This window comes from Cyclopterus lumpus, chromosome 18, assembly GCF_009769545.1.
Source record: "Cyclopterus lumpus isolate fCycLum1 chromosome 18, fCycLum1.pri, whole genome shotgun sequence".
Lineage (NCBI taxonomy): Eukaryota > Metazoa > Chordata > Actinopteri > Perciformes > Cyclopteridae > Cyclopterus > Cyclopterus lumpus.
The window spans coordinates 5,123,405-5,141,848 of NC_046983.1; the positions used below are offsets into that span (position 1 = coordinate 5,123,405).

Genomic DNA, 18,444 nt, shown 5'->3' on the forward strand with positions numbered 1-18,444 from the left:
GGGTTTTCCACGGCTCATAATTGGAAAAAACTTGGCTATTTTATTACTGAGTCGATTTCCGATTTTTGACAGATTAAATGATGAGGAAAATAGCAACCGTAGCACAATACAAAGTACCAGGTGATATGTAAAGATTTTACAATCAATTTGGGATTAAAAGCAGGTTATATATTCAAACGGTAGGGCTCCCTCTCAGTTAATATTTGTGTCACAGATTATTCTTTCACGATGTGTCAAACACTCTCTGAGCAACACCTTGAATAACAGCAGCATTTCCCCTCTGTTCACTTATTGAAGGAGCAGAGTGTGTGTGTGTGTGTGTGTGTGTGCCACATACAAGATGTTTTAAGGTCCTCATCCCCTTCCGCACACACACACACACACACACACACACACACACACACACACACACACACACACACACACCTCTTTATTTATTTACAACAGGGATTACGGTATGGAAAAAAAAGAGCACTGCAATACCTGATCTGCACCAGCAGGGGGAGCCCAAAGTAAAGGCATGCCGCCAGCTGTGTCGCAGCACTGCAGCACTCTTAACTCCCCCATTGGCTGCAGATGCAGACGGGGAATGGGGGGGGGGGGATATACTGTAAGACACCAACAGAGAGAAGAGAGGCACCACATTGGCCGCTGAGGCCCCTGCAGTGACCTGGCAGGGGCCTCAGACCACTGCAAAGCACCCTGAGGACACGGGACACTCCACACTGCAGAGGCAGCTTTCACCTCCCAGACGCTTCTCGAAAGGAGTCACTGAGAGGGTTGAGCATGCTGGGACACCGGGCGTACGCTGAATCACTCCCTGTTGTCAAGCAGCCTCCACTCTCTTCCTCACCCCCTCTCCCACTCGCTCCTTCTCTCTGCAGAGGCCTTTCCAACTCTCCTTTCATCTGCTCCTGGAGAAGCTCACTCAATCGTTCCAGCTGTTCGAAATCCTCAACACTGTCTTCCCCTTTTATCTCACTTTTGACATCCCCTCAAATGTTTGCTCGCCTCGAACAGCTTCGGGACTTATTTAGCAGACCAGGAGGCAACCCAGAGCCCGGCTGAAGCTGCAGCGCGTACGTTTATGATGTGAGGTGTGTTATGTGGGAAGAAGTGGAAAGGTCAGAGGTCAGTTTAGCACAATACTTACTGATTATTGATTTACAATAAAACTAGTGCGGTGGTTTGATTTCCAGCCCTTTCAGAAAAGCTCAAGTACCCCCTTGTGTTATCGAAGCCTGTTGATTATTTTGGGGTGAATATTGTTAAAAAACTTTTTTATACAATTGAATTGTGAGTGCTTAAGTTGGTTGGACCGAGTTTGCATAAATTTACCACTTGAATTGGCTCAAAGATAGACTTCAAATGTTTTTTTAGACATTTCCAACACCGTGGCATTTATCTGAATCCCATCATGAGAACAGACGGAGATGGAGACAGCTATGTGATACCAAAATGTGATACCAAAATGTCATACCGAAGGATGACCTTGTGGTATTTTGACAAATAATCCACAAAGTAATGTTTGGATGATCTGCCAGACGACCCATGTTCACATGAACTGCTCGAGGCCAAACCTCAACCAACTTGGGGTTTTCAAATCAATGGCTACCATCGAGAAATATTCTCAGACATCTTGATATTCTCTGATATCGAAGCATTCGTACGAATAGTGGACGTGATACCTCAGATCCTGAGTTCTGGTTTATTTCTCCGGGCAGGATTCACTGATTCACCAAAACGAGCTTAAAGTACGAGAGGTGAGTGTTAGCATGGCGGCCAATCACAAAGCGATCAATGAGATGCTAAAATACAAAGACCAGCAGCTGGTGTGAGATGAAACTGTGAAGCACATAAAGCTGTTCACCAGCTGGTGACGCCTCACCCTGTAGAGGAAATAACACCAAAACAAACCCCACGTGATGCAGAGTCGCCACTGGATGGATGAGAAGATCCACACGACATCGCCCCTCGGCCTACGAGGCCGCAGACCGCCTGCCCTTTTGTTTTAAACGCGTCCAGGTGATCTGGGTGATCTTGGAGCTGAAGCTGATCATGTTTTTAAAGACATGAACATTGAAGTTTACGAACAACATAAACGCTTTTATTGAGGGCTTCTTGGTCTGCGGCTCCATCCTGCTGCTCTGTTCAGTGCGAGGCCAACGTGAGCATGAATAAGATGATGTGCATGATAATACATCCATTATACATACGAGATATTTAAAATGATCACCGAGCACCAGCCGGCTACAATACACATGCACACCTAGCTGGTTTCCAAGGCAACTCGAGCAGTTATTTCTCAGTTATTTGCAAATAACATTGTCGAGTATGTTTATGCACCGATATACTAAAAGCTTCGGTGGATTCAGAGCGTGATAATAAAGCCAGTATTCATGATGTTTAATACATACAAATCAATTAAATGTAATATTTCTAAATAGTTATTTTATCTAATGTATAGAACTTTTCTCTGTCATGAAAAGCTAAATGCTTTAAAAATAAGATTTATTTCAGGGTAATTGTATTGTATTGTATTGCATTTAATGTAAACTCAATACTGTATTAACTCAATAATATATGTAGTTATTTATACTGCGGTGCTCATCCAGTCATTATTACTTCTAATTACACTTCTTTTCGTGCATCTATAACTGGAAGTAAACACTGGCTGTAAACAGCTGTTCACTCGGCCTTTAACTGGCTGCTTTGTGAACACCACTGATTCTAACTGCATGTGACTGAGCTGTGTTTCAACGTGCTCTTTGTGAATCACTGCTTATTTTAATCAATATTATTTATCCACTGAGCCTTGATCTCAAGTGAATTAGAGCATATTCTACTTGAAGATGATTGAAGTGTTTCATCTTCTCAAAGATCTTAACAGATGTTTGCATCTGTTGCTCCACTCGTTTTTGGCTCAGCCGCTAAAAAACCCTAAAGTTCTAACGCCTCCATCTCTGAGAAACCGCTTCAGATTCCAGGATGGATTTGTGCCTCACACCTGCGACCACTAGAGGGAGACAGGGAGTTAGGGTGCGTGCGCGCACCCGCGATTAGATGTCGCATAATATTCACGTTCTGTGTCAAAGTATTCATGACATAAACAGTTGGTCAAACATGCTGTTGGTAGCTTCGCCACTCGAGCTGACGGAGTAATTAGCTCGCACGCTGAAGCCTTCACCCTTCACCCTTTGAGGAGCTCTCTGGACGCCTCGTCGTCGAAAAAAAGGGTCAAGAGGTCACGGAATCTGTACGGTGGCGCGGTGACCTCAGCTGCATCGTGTCAGAGGTCACGCTCAAGATTGTTAGAACAATGTGCGGGGCTCCGTTTTCAACAAGTCTGCTCACGTGGAGAATCACATTCAGGATGCTGAGACGTATTAGTTTGTTCATTTTGTAACCACGCTCGACTGAGTCGGTCTGTCGGTCCAACTCAACAGATTATTGGATGGATTGCTATGGTGTTTGGTCGGGGCATTCGGTTCTCTTAAGAGAAATGCAAATGATAATCGTGCAGATTAATACGTGTATCATTTATAATATGTGTGTATACAGCGTGGGATTTGAAACGATGTAGCAAACATTACATTTCGTGCTCCACTAACGTTAAAGGGCCGAATAGCAGAGTTGGACATCCAACAATCTTGTTTTCTTGGGTACAACTATAATATATGGAATAAGTATTTAAATACTCAAAGAGCTGCTCGACTCATTGACACATGACTGTTGTGTGATTGTTTCCTTGAGGGGGAAATAAAGCTGTTTTGAATCTGTATTTCACAGCATATTTTACATTTTAATTATGTCCTCGTGATCCAGAACAACATAAAAAGTCACCAGATTCCAAATATGACGGATGACTCTGACTTTTCCGGTCTTCTCTCCAAACCAAACCTCATTTCTTTTCTTTCTTGAGCGACACCGTGCCGACATCGGACCCTCCTGACAGACATGACAGACGAGTGTGTGTCTTGTCATGCGTCGATGCCGCCAGCGCACAGATAACACCAGCGTCTCACAAAGTGAGGACTGCCAACGCCGAACTTTTGTCATCCTTGTCATCTGCGAACCCCTTGTGACCGATACACGGTGACATTCTCAAATGTCAGATAAACAAGAGGAGTCTCTCCTCGTATCCAAGCTGGAGGCAGCCGTAAGCCTCCAGCTTGCTTCAAAGGGGACGCACACCTTCTGCAGTCGGATGAAAGTACAGCATCCAAACCGAATACCTGGTGCTCTCATTTCACGTCTGAAAACACACATCGCAATTGTGACATTCTCACAGATACAAACCTGAAATACATCAACCGTCATATTTTCTTCCATTATCTGTGATTTGTGCTATGCATAATTTGTACAATCTTGTCAAGATTATGGGACAGCAAAATTTTGATGGATGTTGTATTATTTCCAAAATTATGACACAACTGTGGTAGCAAAATAGAGAAAACATATATATATATATATATATATATATATATATATATATATATATATATATATACATATTTCTTTATTATTTCGTATTGGTTAATTCGGGGGTGTCATGGGTAGCTATAATTGTTTTCCATCATATGCTTTTCATCCTCAAAATGTGGATGTTTTTACAACTTTTGCCGTTTGTGTTCACTTGGTTGTGACATTACCGACTGCACTTGAAGGCTGCACGGCCAGGAGTCAATCGAAAATGAACACTGCGCATGCGCCGAGCATCTTCCAACCGCTCGGCGTGGTGAGATCCGCTGCAGGTGCTGACGCGTAGAAAACCATCTTTCGACGCATTTTTTTGTAGAGCAAATGTCCGACTGAGCAGAAATATGTGATCACTTTTAAACTCTGCAGGTCATCAGCTGACCTCCTCCTCCTCCTCCCCCGGCGGCCCTATAGGAGGAGGAGGAGGGGGAGGGGGAGGGGGGGAGAGCTTAAGGAGGAGGGAGTGGGGGTGGATGCAGCCTTATCAATAGCAGGTTGCCTCTGATGATCCGGTTCAAACTAGTTCTGCTAGGCTACAACTCTTTGCACGAAGAGCTAATGACCAAAAATATGCTTTATTATATGAACACATTAACGCTTGTTTTCTTAATTACGGAGCCAACGACATATTTATTGCATAACATTCATTGAGGGATTTCATGTGGCAGCGATGCGCAATAAAGGTGCTGCAGACTTTTGATTTTTTTACTAATATGGACACATGATCTAACCAATGCGTCCTTATATTTGTGTTATTGCGATCCTTTCTCATCTTTGACTGGAGGTGCAATATTGTCACTCACTGTAATCATCATTATATCGAAGCTGTCTCGGTTAATAGGGAGTGTCGGAGGGGGGGGGGGGGGGGGGGGGGGGGGGGACGGGGGGACGACGACGACGACACAACAAAGGGCGGATGCAGCATCACCGTCGCCGCCTCAATCGCGCGTAAAAGCCGCTATATTGTCGCCGCTGGAGCGCAGTGACCGGTGCAACACATTTGGGCTAATGGGGCTTAAGATGCGCAGTCAGGCCGGGGTATGACATCTCCATTTTGAGACTGACGGCAACGCGCAGGGGAAGCCGCGGAGGAACCACTGCAGTGCAGCAGAGGCTGTCAGTCACCGGGCGGAGGATGGCTGCACAGACCGCGGGGTGTGCGCGCAGACACGCGGGCGACGCGCGGTCGTTTTTAATGTCGATTCGTATCACGATGCGCATCTTGATGCCGCACACCGGGAATCTCAGTGCCACAGTCTGCGCCTCGAGGCAAAAAATCGAAGCATTTTAACGTGAAACGTAATAAACCGACATTACAAAACGTGACACGATTACACTCGTGACTATATGAGGCGCGCACGGACGTTGTTTTCTGAGCCGCATAGAGACGCGCCGCTCCTCCATGTTTGACGCATCGCCCCCGCGTTACCGTGCGCCTTTGTGCCGCATCCTCGGGTTATCTCCACAAACCGGGGATCCTCCTCACTGACAGACAGCGTGGAGGTACAACCTGTGCGGAAACAAGCCCCCCCCCCCCCCCCCATCACGCCCCCTATCTCGTGGGCCCACGTCCTCACAATACACACTTTTCGCCGGCACACGAGAGAGAGAGAGAGAGAGAGAGAGAGAGAGCTCCCTCCTCCCTCGTCCATCAGCATGTAACGGCGCTCCGCGTCCACCAATCTGTGCCGTGAGAGGACCACCACCCCCAGCCCCTGAACCTGAATCCACCCGCCCTGCCCGCGTATAAATACGGCTTGAATCACAGCGGCGAGTCTTGGTCGTCAGAAACGCTCAGGGTTGCAGCATCCCCCTTCGTCTTATCCCCTTCATCGTTTCTCTGTTTTTTAAGACAATCTCACGCATCACCCATTTTCACTCTCACTCCCCCCCCCCACCCACCCCGCCCCCACCCCCCTCTTTTTCACAACTATACAGTGTGTTTTCTGTTGTTGTTGTTGCGGCCAGTTGCATGCATTTTTCGTCTCCCAAAATGGTTTGCGAGACTAAAATTGTTGCGGACGAACACGATGCGATACCCGGAACCAAAAAAGAGTCGATGATGTGGAGCTCTCCTCCGTCCAGCGCGGCTGTGAGCCCCGCCGAGCCCAAGGATGTGAGGAAAGATGCGGTTTTTATCCGCGAGTTCGAGTGCGGGGATCAGGAAGAGGTGCGGCGCATCTTTTACGAGGGTATCATGGAGAGGATACCCAACACGGCGTTTAGGGGGATCAGGCAGCAGCCCAAGACCCAGTTTTTATACGCTCTTCTGACGGGTAAGTGCCCCCATTTCCTCGCTCCGTGCATCCCACACCGGCTTCTTTATTCCCACGTAGAGCTTTCACACCCGCTTTCCCGACGCCGTAGACAACTTAAACAGAAGCCCGCACATGAATTATGCACAGAGGAGTTGTTTCTCAGCCCACGTCACGTTGCAGACTCACGTCTCTGTTGCGCCCCAATGTGATTGATTTGAGGACCCTTGCCTCTGCACTCGGTGGCCTCTGCACAGTTAAGTTGGAACCAGCTGTGACTTTGAAACACGCCCGCACGCAACAAAAGGCATGGCAGGGGACGCGCATGGCGCACGTGTGTGTAACCGGCGCCCCCCCCCCCCCCCCCCTCCCCGGCTGATGGTGTGTGATGACATGCCGGTGCCGTGGGTGAATGAGTGAATGAATGTGAGGATTGGCCCACGGGGTGCGCGCACGTAAACAAAAAAGCACTCCCTGCGCGCATCCCAACGCACACATCCCCCCCCCCCCTTCTCCTCTGCGCCAGTCATGCGCTGATCTCGTTTGGCTTTTGTTGACGTTGCCGGCGCAGATGAAAGCCTCGTGTATCGTGACCCGCGCCGTTACGCACGTCAACATCGAAACAAGATCAACAACTTTTGGGTTTACTGATGTTCACCTGGCGTCAATTAGACTGCAACACACGCACCACGCCCACCCTGTACCCCCCCATCCCCAAAACAACTCTATGCCATGAGTGCTGCTGAAGTTGAATGAAGTCAACATCCTCCATGAAGTCCCCTTCAGGCTCATGTTCCTCACACGCTGGAGTAAACTAACCAGCCTCCGAGGCTACTGCATGCCACGCAACATGCGATGCAGCATCCAGCCTGCTTGTGTGTGTCACCGTACGCCCCCTAGCGGTACATCCCCCTCACTACACCGGTATGGACTGCTCTGATGAATTCAATGCTGAAACGTCTCACCTTTACATTTTGTGTTCCTGCAGCGAAACTAATGTCCTTTACTTCACAGTTTGATGAAAGTTACTTCTCAATATGTTCACATTGTGCCATTATAACAGATTTGTATTTCACTTATTGATGTTTACAATTGACATATTGCTCTTTTAATTCTGTGTCTGTGTGGGGTCAAATTTTGCCAAAATCAAACATGTGATTCTCTTTTCTGACAGGTTTCGTTTATTTTTCTTCCATTTCTCCATAGTAATGTGCTTTTTCGTGACCAAATCCGTCACGCTGACCTGTTGTGCACCCCTCATTCTCATGGGTGCGCGCTACTACTACAGCAGGAAAGTTATCCACAGCTATCTGGACTGTGCTCTGCACACGGACATGGCTGACATAGAGGCTTATTACATGACACCCACAGGTAAGACGAGGGGGACACGTCGCCGTTCTCCCTGTAGTGTGACTAATGAGATCAATTGTCTGGTTTGTCAGTCGACAATGCTCCACCGCCAGTGTTTATTAAAAAAAAAAGAAAAAGGAATCCAGAGTAATGAGGATAAAGATACGGTGTAATAACACTACTGTAAAAAGTTAGCGCCTGTAACTTTGCTGCAGCTCAAAAGATAAAAGACAACAAACCCCCCCGAATGACTACATGTGACATACGCCGACTTGAAACTGTAAAACTAGCCGGGTCGAGAGCGTCTTCAGGCAATCCAGAGGCAACTCATCAAATATGTAGGTCCCCTCTCTCTGCTTTCCTTCTCCTCCACCCTTCTTTCACACCCCTCCTCCTCCTCGCCTCTTTCTCCACTCCTCCCCCCCCCCCACACTTGCATCCTCTCTGAGCTCCACTTGGTCACGGGCAGCGAGGAGGAGGAGGAGGAGGAGGAGGAGGAGGAGGAGATGGAGGAGGGGTTGCATCACAGGGCTATTGATCGCATGGAGGAAACTGCTGATACACTTTCTGCAGTACACTCGGTGTCGGCAAGGCTCATTTCCTCCACTAAAGCTTCTAATTGGAAAAATCAATCCCCCTCCAGTGTCACCTCGAAGCTATTCATTCTCTCCATGAGGCCGGTTTTGGGTGTGAGCGACTTCCGACCACAAACACGTGACACGCTGCCCTGTAATCTCTTGGACACATGTACCCTGTTAACCTAAAAACCACGTGGATAAAAATAAAAAGCAGGTGTTGGTTAAGCCAGTTTATTCCCCCATCCTCCCCAACCCCTCATTGTCTCTTTCTCTCTGACATTGTGCCCTCTGGCCTGGTGGTCCGCCGCATACACAATTGCAATTTAGCAATCCCATTATTGCTGCAGGGCCGAGATGGTTTGGAGGGGGTCAGGCGCCACCGCTCCTGGACAATGCTAATGACTACATCCGTGCACACTGAATGGGCCCGGGGGGGGGGGGCGACACCTGGGCACCAACTGATGGAGAGGCTCCTCTCGCGTCATATCGCGGTGCGTCTCGTGTTGTGCGTGAAATGTGTGCAGGACGGAGCGTAACACGTAGGAGTGTGAACTATGTACAGAATGCAACACGTAAAGGCCCCGAAACATTTGCCCCCCCCAACAGCTTCTTATTATCAGCGGGGTTGTCCCACACAAACACAACTATTTTCTACCAAAATAAGAAACGTCTTGGTTGAGAAGGCTTCCTTCTCTGTGTCCCTACATGTTAATGTGATCACAGCGTCCACAATGAACTCTGGGTAGGAGAACTGTCAATTGACTTGATATTGAAATGAATTATCTCTGCAATACTACTGGACATAATACACAAAGTAAAGAAGAACAACATTTAAGATTAACATAACAGCCAGCAAAATAAGGATGTGTGTAGGGTGTGAATGTGCTTGTCTTTTGAAGCTTCATGTTTTATTATTGCTTTTTAATCCGTGTTTAATAACTGCGAAGTCTTGGTGTGATCACTTCAAATGCAGAGAGGAAGAGAGATGTATAGACTGAAGGGAGAGGAAGAGAGGATGCTTGTGTACCCGCTCTTCACATTTTTGACAATTAAACAAAAATATGAGATGAATAAACTCTTAAGTGCGCAGTGACCACAGACTGCTTTGGTTAACTGTGCTGGCTGGAGCCACATACACCAATCAATACTCTTATCTCCTCTGTATGTGTGTGTGTGTGTGTGTGTTGTGATCACTCACTCTGCTGCAACTTACGGCCAGCTGCCACCTCTTTCATTTGCCAAGTATTAAAGTGTGTGTGCTGCGTGTGTGATTGTACGTGTGCGTCTAGGCAGAAAGGCCGTGATGCAAATTAAAGCAACAAACGGCTGGAATTATAAATGTTTATGGCTGAAAATATTGATTAAACGGTTGTGATATGGTATAGAATTTAACTTTTAAAGCTCAGCTTGAAATGAAATAGGAAGATTTAAAACTATTAATTGCTAAAAGTTCATTATTAATTAAATAACGGCCACCATTACGACAACTCGCAATCACTTAACCCCATAAAGAAGGGGAAGGTCGGCCGTATTTCAAACGGCTGAGACGGAGGTTTCCCCCTCGTGTTCAAGCCGCGGGCGGACGGCATACCGCCCTCCGGCACACTCTTCACTTGCTCCATCACCGTAGGTCACTCGGCAGCAGCTTAGTGCCTAAAAAGTGGATGTAATATAATGAGGGCGACAGGAGACACGGAGTCAAATCCTCCCTGGATTTGATACTGTCTGTTTAATGAGGCGCCATGACGACTGCAGGGTCTCATCAACGCAGGCGGCATTATAAAACCTGCCCGTCAGTCTTATTGTGGCTGTGTGTGTGTGTGTGTGTGTGTGTGTGTGTGTGTGTGGAATGAGTTTGAGCTTGCTCTGTTCCAGGGGAGCGAGCAGCTTCCTCCACCAGTACATGATGTGCTTATTATAGCTCTGAACGAGAGAGAGAGAGAGAGATGTGTGAAGGGAGGGAAAGAGATGAGTGCAAGATAGAAAACGGGGGCACCCGGGGGAGGGGTGTGCTCCTCAACTATATGATATATTTTCATGTGTGTGTGATGAAGAACGAGACAGAAACAGTTTGCTGGTGAGCGCACAGAAAAAGGGATCTCCTATATTTCTGACTCCTCAGATTAAGGCATCCTTCTTTCTATCCTTTCCTCTCCTAAGCCCCACATTTACTGCTTTTATCAGTTTTATACCATTGTAAATTGTTGACTAAAAAAAATTAGTTATTAAATAATTAATAATAATCAACATTGAAAGTTAGTTGCGGCCCTCGTGGACGCACAATATTCTTGGAATTGTTCGACATTCAAGAAATAAAGCTTGACGGACCCGTTTGTGTTTGCAGCCAGTTAGCGTAGCTTAGCATCAAGACTGGAAAGAGGAGGAAACAGCGAGCCTGCTGTCCAATCGGATGCAGTTCCCAGAGGCCCGTCAACTGTCCCAACGTCACTGGTTGAGTCTGCCGTTCCCAGTCTGCACATTCTGAGGAACTGGAGAGCTCACCGGTGCATCGCTTCAGCGGTTCGCTGCCCGTCTCTCTCTCGTCTATTCAGCGCGTTGACGAAGTGGAGCCGATCATTAATAATGCATCGCGGTGTCGCATCCCTCTGCCTTTGTTTCACGTTCGGCTTCAATCGACAGCAAACAAAGACACTCATCAGAAAGAGCAGATGACGCGTCGTGCACTTTCTCACTGCTGCGACCGACCAATCGGCGCGCTCGATCAAGGCGGATGAGCAATTTTTTTCAAAGCATGTTATCGAGAAGTGTGCAATTACTTTATGGATTGGAAATGATTCCTGCGGGAATGTGTATATATGTGTGTGTGTGTGTGTGTATATTTGTGACAGCACGCAGGCCAACGCATCCCTCTCCTCCACATTGGATTTAACTTAAAGGCCATGTTGTTTGTAAAGGCTTCTTCTTCTCCTGTAAACGCCGGCTTTAATGCGCATTAATGATTCATTCTGTGTTTGTGTGCACATCTGTAAAGGTGACGGTCACCTCCCTCCTCTCACCCTCATTTGTCCCTGACGGAGGAGGAAACCGCTGACGCGTGGGTTACGCATGACAGGCTAATCCATACTCCCAGCATGCACTCTGACCCGAAGGAGGAGGGTGTGTATGTGTGTGTACGTATGGAAGGGCATGAGGCACGGTGCATGTAATGTATAGGAGCAAGGGGCGAAAAAAAAAGATCACTTTCAAAAAGCATCTTAAGCATTTCCCCTTTAGAAGGGAAACGCTTATATCTTCATAAGATGAATTGATGCCTTTCTCTTGCAGTATTAGACCCCTTTTCACTCTTTACTGATGCTTTACTACCCATTAAAGCACCACTCAAGGCTTTGGGTCATGGATACATTATGAAATAAATATACGTATGGCAAAGTAAATATTTTTAAAAAGCATCTTTTGGTGCCGTCTATTGATTCCATTTGAAAAACCTGCCCCAGAAAAGCACAGCATAGGTGTCTCTTTGGTGAATCGAGACCATAATATGTGGTTAAAAGTGTTTTGCCGGGAGAGAAAATGAAGCTTAAACGTAGTCTGATGTTGCACCACAGAAACAACACTTGCAGCAATGCCTCCTCGCCATTTAACCACTGGCAGGGTCAAGATTATTCATGCGGCGATGCAACAGTTTTTGACTCAGACGACACGCATGCTGCGGAGAGAGGCATGTAAAATAGCACGTACAAATGACCATAAATTCACAGTTTAATTATGATAACGCGCAGCACATTGACACACAACACAAGAGGATACATTCAGGGCTTAAACCCCACAGACAGCGAAGGGAGGCGGCGTCTAGACTGAACGCTTATCGAGTGAATTATCCCTTTCGGTTTCATCACTATTCCTGTGTGTGCGATTTCTCCCCCCCCCCCCCCCCCCCCCCCCCCCCCCCCTCATTTTTAAACATTTTTTTTAGACTAGGTTCATTTCACAACGCATGCAGGAAGGCGTATTAATATCCTATTGGGACGCGGAAATGAGAGATCCGTCACATTGAGAATACAGTAATCCGATTTGTGCCCGTGTGAGAATCGTTGTGATTTCCTAGAGCTCCTCTTCACTCTGTGCTTTGATATATTTCTGGTCTTGAGATCATCTGTAGTCTTTAGGTCCCCTCCCCCTCTGTCATAATGGTACATTTTCTGTCCTCCCCCCCTCTGTCCTCCCCCCCCTCGTGTTCATATGCCCAAGCAGCAATAATGGATCCTTTCAGCCTCATCGCTATTACTGTTAACACAGACGCCTCCTCCTCCTCCTCTGCTCACTCACTCTTTCAGAGAGGACAGATGAATGACTTCTTCTTCTTCCCCTCTATTTTCCAACTTCTTTTTCTCACTGATAAAGCTCATTGACACCACTTTCCAGCCTCAGTGACACACGCCAAAACATGGGCGGCGCATTGTGCACAGTATAATTAGCTGTGAGCAACAGGAGGGTTAGAAACAGGACAATGTTTCGCCTCTTTCATTCCAGTCGGTCGTGCGGTGGCCATGAAGCACGAAGCAGACTCGTGACTCGTGGGAATAGTATTCAGGAAGAGATAGGAGGTAGAGAGGAGGATGAAGGAAGACATAAAAGAGAGAGATTGGCCAAGTTGAAATGTAGAACTGAGGATGACTCTCTATGGAAAGTAATACAGATGTATTCTAAAGGAGTTTTCACCCCCAAACCACAGATGTCAACCCGCTGGTGTCACAAATGGGATCACCGAAGACATTTAGATTCATCCTCTGGATAACATGCATGAAATACATCCTATAATTGGTCTGAATGACATTGCCCCAGAGGCTAAAAAGCTTTAATTAATCCTCTTCATAGTCCAGAGTATCGCACACAGCTCCACTGAGTTAAGGCTTTACACTGAGTCAAGAACGTCCTCATCCCATATAAACTGTCCCGAGGAGCCTCCTCCTCTAACTTCCTCTCCCTTTAGTTATTTCCATTTCTCTCTGCGTCTGTCTCCATCTTCCTACCGTATATCCAGGAAGTGCAGTTCCCCGCAGAAACAACGCTAGCTCGCGTAATCCACGCCGTTTAATAGTTTAATAGTTTAATAGCGGTGTCAGATTCGGGCGGATGTGATGCTCCTTGAGCTCTGATGTCGGGAAGCTCAGAAGTCAATACGCCGTGCTCAGCTTTCACAGGAAGAGTCCGAGGGGAGCGATGTCACATCTCAGTGGAGGTCACGACCCCATGTGGTCCTGAGTATGACAGGCAGAGGGGCGGTCGGTGTGCTTTCCAGTGCCGTCCTCATTCCTGGCTCAGTTCAGACAGATGGTCAGGAGGGCTTTATGGAAACGTGTTCTCCCCCCCCTCCTACTCCAACACACACACACACACACTCCTAATAATGCCGGCAGAGTGCTACAGGAGTTGACACCGTAGCTTTAGCATCTGCCTATAATAATAATATGAAGGTGTCATACAGACAAACTCAAACAATCGTCCATCAAAGCTCCACATAATCAGCAAGACATTACTAACTGCCTTTTTTAATTTATTTAAAGGGTGAAGGTTTTTTTTTATTATCCAGTGATGTAAACTGGATGCTTTGTTTTTGGGGATATTCAGCATTGCTAAGCACTTTCTCCTGGTGATGCAAGACCCCTGTCTAGTTGTCAGGGGGGGGGGGGGGGTTTGACACATGCAGTTGTTTGATTCAGTAACCGAAGCCTCCGGATCAGCTTAACGCAGACCTGCAGGGGCATCAAATCCCTCCTAACACACGGGACTCAGGAAGAAGCACCATGTGAACGCCACCGCCTGTTTGAGTGTGTGTGTGTGTGTGTGTGTGTGAGTGTGTGTGTGTTCTTCACATCGAGTGTGTGAGAGCGGGAGATTCAGCAGAGATAAAGGAGAGAAAAGGTTACGTGTAAAGGCAAGGAAAGAGCAAGTAAGGGCGCAGGGGAAGAGAGTTAGGATTCAGAGGTCATGGACAGACACACACACACACACACACACACACACACACACACACACACACACACACACACACACACACACATGTCATTACTGGTCGCAGGTCAGCCGCTGCCAGTCAGGGAGATTTACTTCATCTATAACAAACAGATGGCATTTTAGTACCAAACCATGTAACCACTGCCAACGCATGCCATAAATACGGCCGACATTGATGGAGAGGCGGTTTGAGCATCGTTACGTAATAAATTAAAAAATAAATTTCCTTGGAAGATTATGATCGGTACAGGAAATTAAGGTTCTGTATGTTCCTTTTACATCTTCAGCAGGTTTCTCCAATGGCTCTGAAGCTAAACAAAAAGAAGCACAGACGCTTCAAGTAAACAAGAGAAAACCTACAGTTACGAACCTTTACTGACATTCAAAAGCGGAAAAATGAAAAAATAAATAACAAGCATAATCGCTGCGTGTCATGCACAGCTTTAGAAACTGCAGCACAAATATAGATCGATTTCCAAACGGGCTGATATTCGCGAGCCGTACTCTGATGGAGGAGCATTGTCTGCTTGGTGTAACCTTTGACTCTCTGTATGTGTGTTAGTCTTTTCATCTGTCTGATCGATCAACTCTGGGACACGGCTGCTGTAAAAAAAAAAAACCTACATATTGTTTTTCTGCCGATGCAGCTTTCTACGTGACAATATGGGGGGTTTGTGCGAAATAAGATTCAATTCCCGCAACGCGATCGTGCAAATTTGGAAAAATGCCAAATGACTTTTTCCACAAATCCCTCAAAACCTCCTGTGTCCTGTGAGATCAACGTCTCCACTCCTCAGTGAGGCCTAAGTGAGCTTTTAATATTGGACGCCTGCATTCTTCTTAGATGGAACGGAAACGGGGTGAAACTAAATCATATGATCGGACGGCGCTTCACGAGTCGTCGGAGACGAGTTTAACTTTGATCTGTCACACAGTGCCGGGCGTCAGTTTGTAGCTTCATGTCACCTCCATCGAAAGTGACGGGTGTTGCAGCAGTTTTACACCATTTTTCTGTACATATTGAACAATACATATAGTTAAGCTCATGTGTGATCTTTAGAGGTCGCCCCGATTTTGCTGAACTGTTTCCCGTCTTTGCGCTCAGCTTCATCTTCAAGTGTTTGACTCTGCCAACGTAAACTAAACCCGTTCTAATCAAACGCATCGTCTCTCGTTTCCCGTCAGGCTCTCGTTTCTGGGTGGCGATGCTCGACGGACGCGTGGTGGGCATCGTGGCGGCGAACGGCCGCGAGGACGACAACACGGTGGAGCTGCGGCGCATGTCGGTGGACTCTCGTTACCGCGGCAAAGGCATCGCCAAGGCCCTGGGCCGCCGCGTCCTGGAGTTCGCCGTGCGCAACGACTACGCCGCCGTGGTCCTCGGCACGACGGCGGTCAAGTTGGCCGCCCACAAGCTGTACGAGTCGCTGGGCTTCCGCCGAACCGGCCAGAGCGAGGACTACCGGCTCCCCGGGATGAGCCGCTCGCCGCTGGAGAGGCTCTTCTTCCAGATCCGCTACAGCCGCTACCGCTTGCAGCTCCGTGAGGAGTGAGAGGTGACAGGGAGAGGGAGAGGGAGATGGAGAGGGGGAGATGGAGAAAGAGAGGGACAGAGAGAGAGAGAGAGAGAGAGAGCAACGACCCTCCTTCACCCGAGAGCCCCGACTGCATCCTCTCCTCTGACGGCTTTTATTTATTTTATGTCATTAGAGATAACTTTGAGTTCTTCTACAATTTCATCTTTAAAGTCACTAACGTTTTCATTACTATTAGGCTTTTGTTGCTGTTGTTTTTGTATTATACTTTTACATTTTAAATAAGAGTTTGTTTCTTTTCCTCTATTTTATTAAGATATTTTTTTTACGCCTCCCTTTTAATCATAGGAGAAGAAAAAAGAAAAGAAAGTCTTTCACAGAAGACATCTGACTGGCACCCCAACTAGGAACCCTCCCTGCCCCTTTGGTTTAAAGATCATGTGACTGATCACTACTCCCCTTCATCACTACTCCACAATGCCCCTCTTTACCCCTCCCCCATTACCTCCAGCCCTCCCTTCCCTCCCACATTCAACAGACGTGTGTGGCGCTGTGGAGTGCAATGAGACATTTGCATTCTGTGTCATTGGGGGTGGACGGAGCGACGGACGGGTTTGGGAGGGGCAATTATGGCTTCCTTGAGAGCAAAACGCACACACAAAAAGTGTGTGTGTGTGCGTGTAGCTCGTGGTACACACTCTCTTTTAAGAAAGCTCTTCGATGTCACATTTTTGTGTGTGCATTGTGGACAGAGCGTCCACAGTGGTCACGCACACACAAACCAAGTCATTTGGCTTTTGGCTTTGTCTCTCAAGCCGCCATATTGAAGCACAGCGAGAGTGTGTTACCGACCCCCCCCCCCCCCCATGAGAGGGGAGGCCGACAGGATGTGGACGGGGAATACGCACCGTGCATCTTTCCTCGCATCCCCTCCTGTTAAGTCTCTCTCCGCTGATCATTTGGATCGCATCTCTCCTTCCTTTCTTTTGTTTTTATTAATCACTGCTTTGCTCCCTGGAGCTGTGGAGAGGGTCTCTGATTGGTTGAGGTGACAGGAGGGTGGAACCTTCTCGGCTGACAGATCCCGTGACACGATACAGCTGCATGTCCGAGCTTGTGTGTGTACGTGTGTGTGATTGTTGAGAGACTGTGTGTGTGTGTGTGTTTGATGAGGCCATGGTCAGACATTACAGACCATGCCTCAACAGCGTATGAGGAATCTTATTTTGCGTAGACAGACGCTCACCGTTTCTTGCTACGAGTCAAGTATTATCTAAGTAAACAACTACTTTCTATGTGTACTTATAAATTGTTTACCGATTGAAGAAATATACATTCTAACATTTTGAGTTTAGTATTTGACTGAAATAAAAAATTAGTCATTTTATAACTTTAAACACATATTACCACGTTGTAATATGCAAATCTTACTGTCAAAACTACGGCAATTACAAAGTAGCTGCAGACTCCACTCCACATACTTAATCCAGGTTATTGGGGAACAACTTGGGTAAAACATGACTACTAGCAATACTTGCAGACCTGCAGAACATAACTGAGCACAAACAGCAAATAATTATTTAAACCAATATATTGGAGTTAGTATTCCCCCCTCCCCTTGTATTTATATTGTGTATAAAGTTGAAAACTCATGTAGCGAACCCAACATCAAAGTTACTCCCATAACACCTCTCTCTATCTCCATCCTCTGACCGTACAACCAGCAGTAGATTCAGCCATCCACGACTCTGAGCCTAAGTTATGTCATCATACCATTTGTAAAAAGTAAATTATAAAGCAAAATACAACAACAAAAAAAATCACTAAAAATGAAAAAAAAAAAAAAAAAAAAATTGAATACAAGTGTAATCGTAATGAAGTTAGCAATGACCCTCCTCGCCTTGCCACCCTCCCCCACAAACTCTCCCTACTTCCCATTCATGAATCTGTCTGCAACCCTGGGCTAGACCCCACAACTTCCATCTGAACCCTCCCCTGACCTTTTGACCTTTCCGTTCCCTGGCCACACCCATGTCCCGCCCATCTCTGCATGCGCCACAGATCCTTGCTGCACTGCTTTTATTATTCCATTTGAAGCTTGTTGCCCCCCCTCCCCCCCCAGCTCTGATGTCATCTAGGCAGTGTGACGCTCTCGGAGGGGCCGGTGCCAAGCTGCATGGTTGAACTAGTGTGGCTAACAGACACAGACAGTGAGAGAGAAAGTGTGTGTGTGTGTGTGTGTGTGTGTTGGTGCAGATACACTCACCATCT

General features: G+C 47.0%; 1 protein-coding gene across 1 annotated transcript; it reads left to right on the forward strand.

Annotated features, from left to right (window-relative positions):
• Positions 1–6,264: 6,264 nt before the first annotated feature.
• Positions 6,265–17,972, forward strand: nat8l (N-acetyltransferase 8-like). Its single transcript, XM_034557489.1, has 3 exons — positions 6,265–6,755; positions 7,941–8,105; positions 15,824–17,972. Exons 1-3 carry the CDS (start codon positions 6,452–6,454, stop codon positions 16,189–16,191), a joined length of 837 nt encoding a protein of 278 aa, XP_034413380.1. The 5' UTR covers positions 6,265–6,451; the 3' UTR covers positions 16,192–17,972.
• Positions 17,973–18,444: the final 472 nt, after the last annotated feature.

Excerpts from the sequence above, each read along its gene's own strand:
- nat8l (XM_034557489.1), top strand. The coding sequence starts at position 6,452 with ATGCATTTTTCGTCTCCCAAAATGGTTTGCGAGACTAAAATTGTTGCG. Across the intron at positions 6,756-7,940 it reads TTTATACGCTCTTCTGACGG|TAATGTGCTTTTTCGTGACC; the intron begins GTAAGTGCCCCC and ends ATTTCTCCATAG. Across the intron at positions 8,106-15,823 it reads TTATTACATGACACCCACAG|GCTCTCGTTTCTGGGTGGCG; the intron begins GTAAGACGAGGG and ends GTTTCCCGTCAG.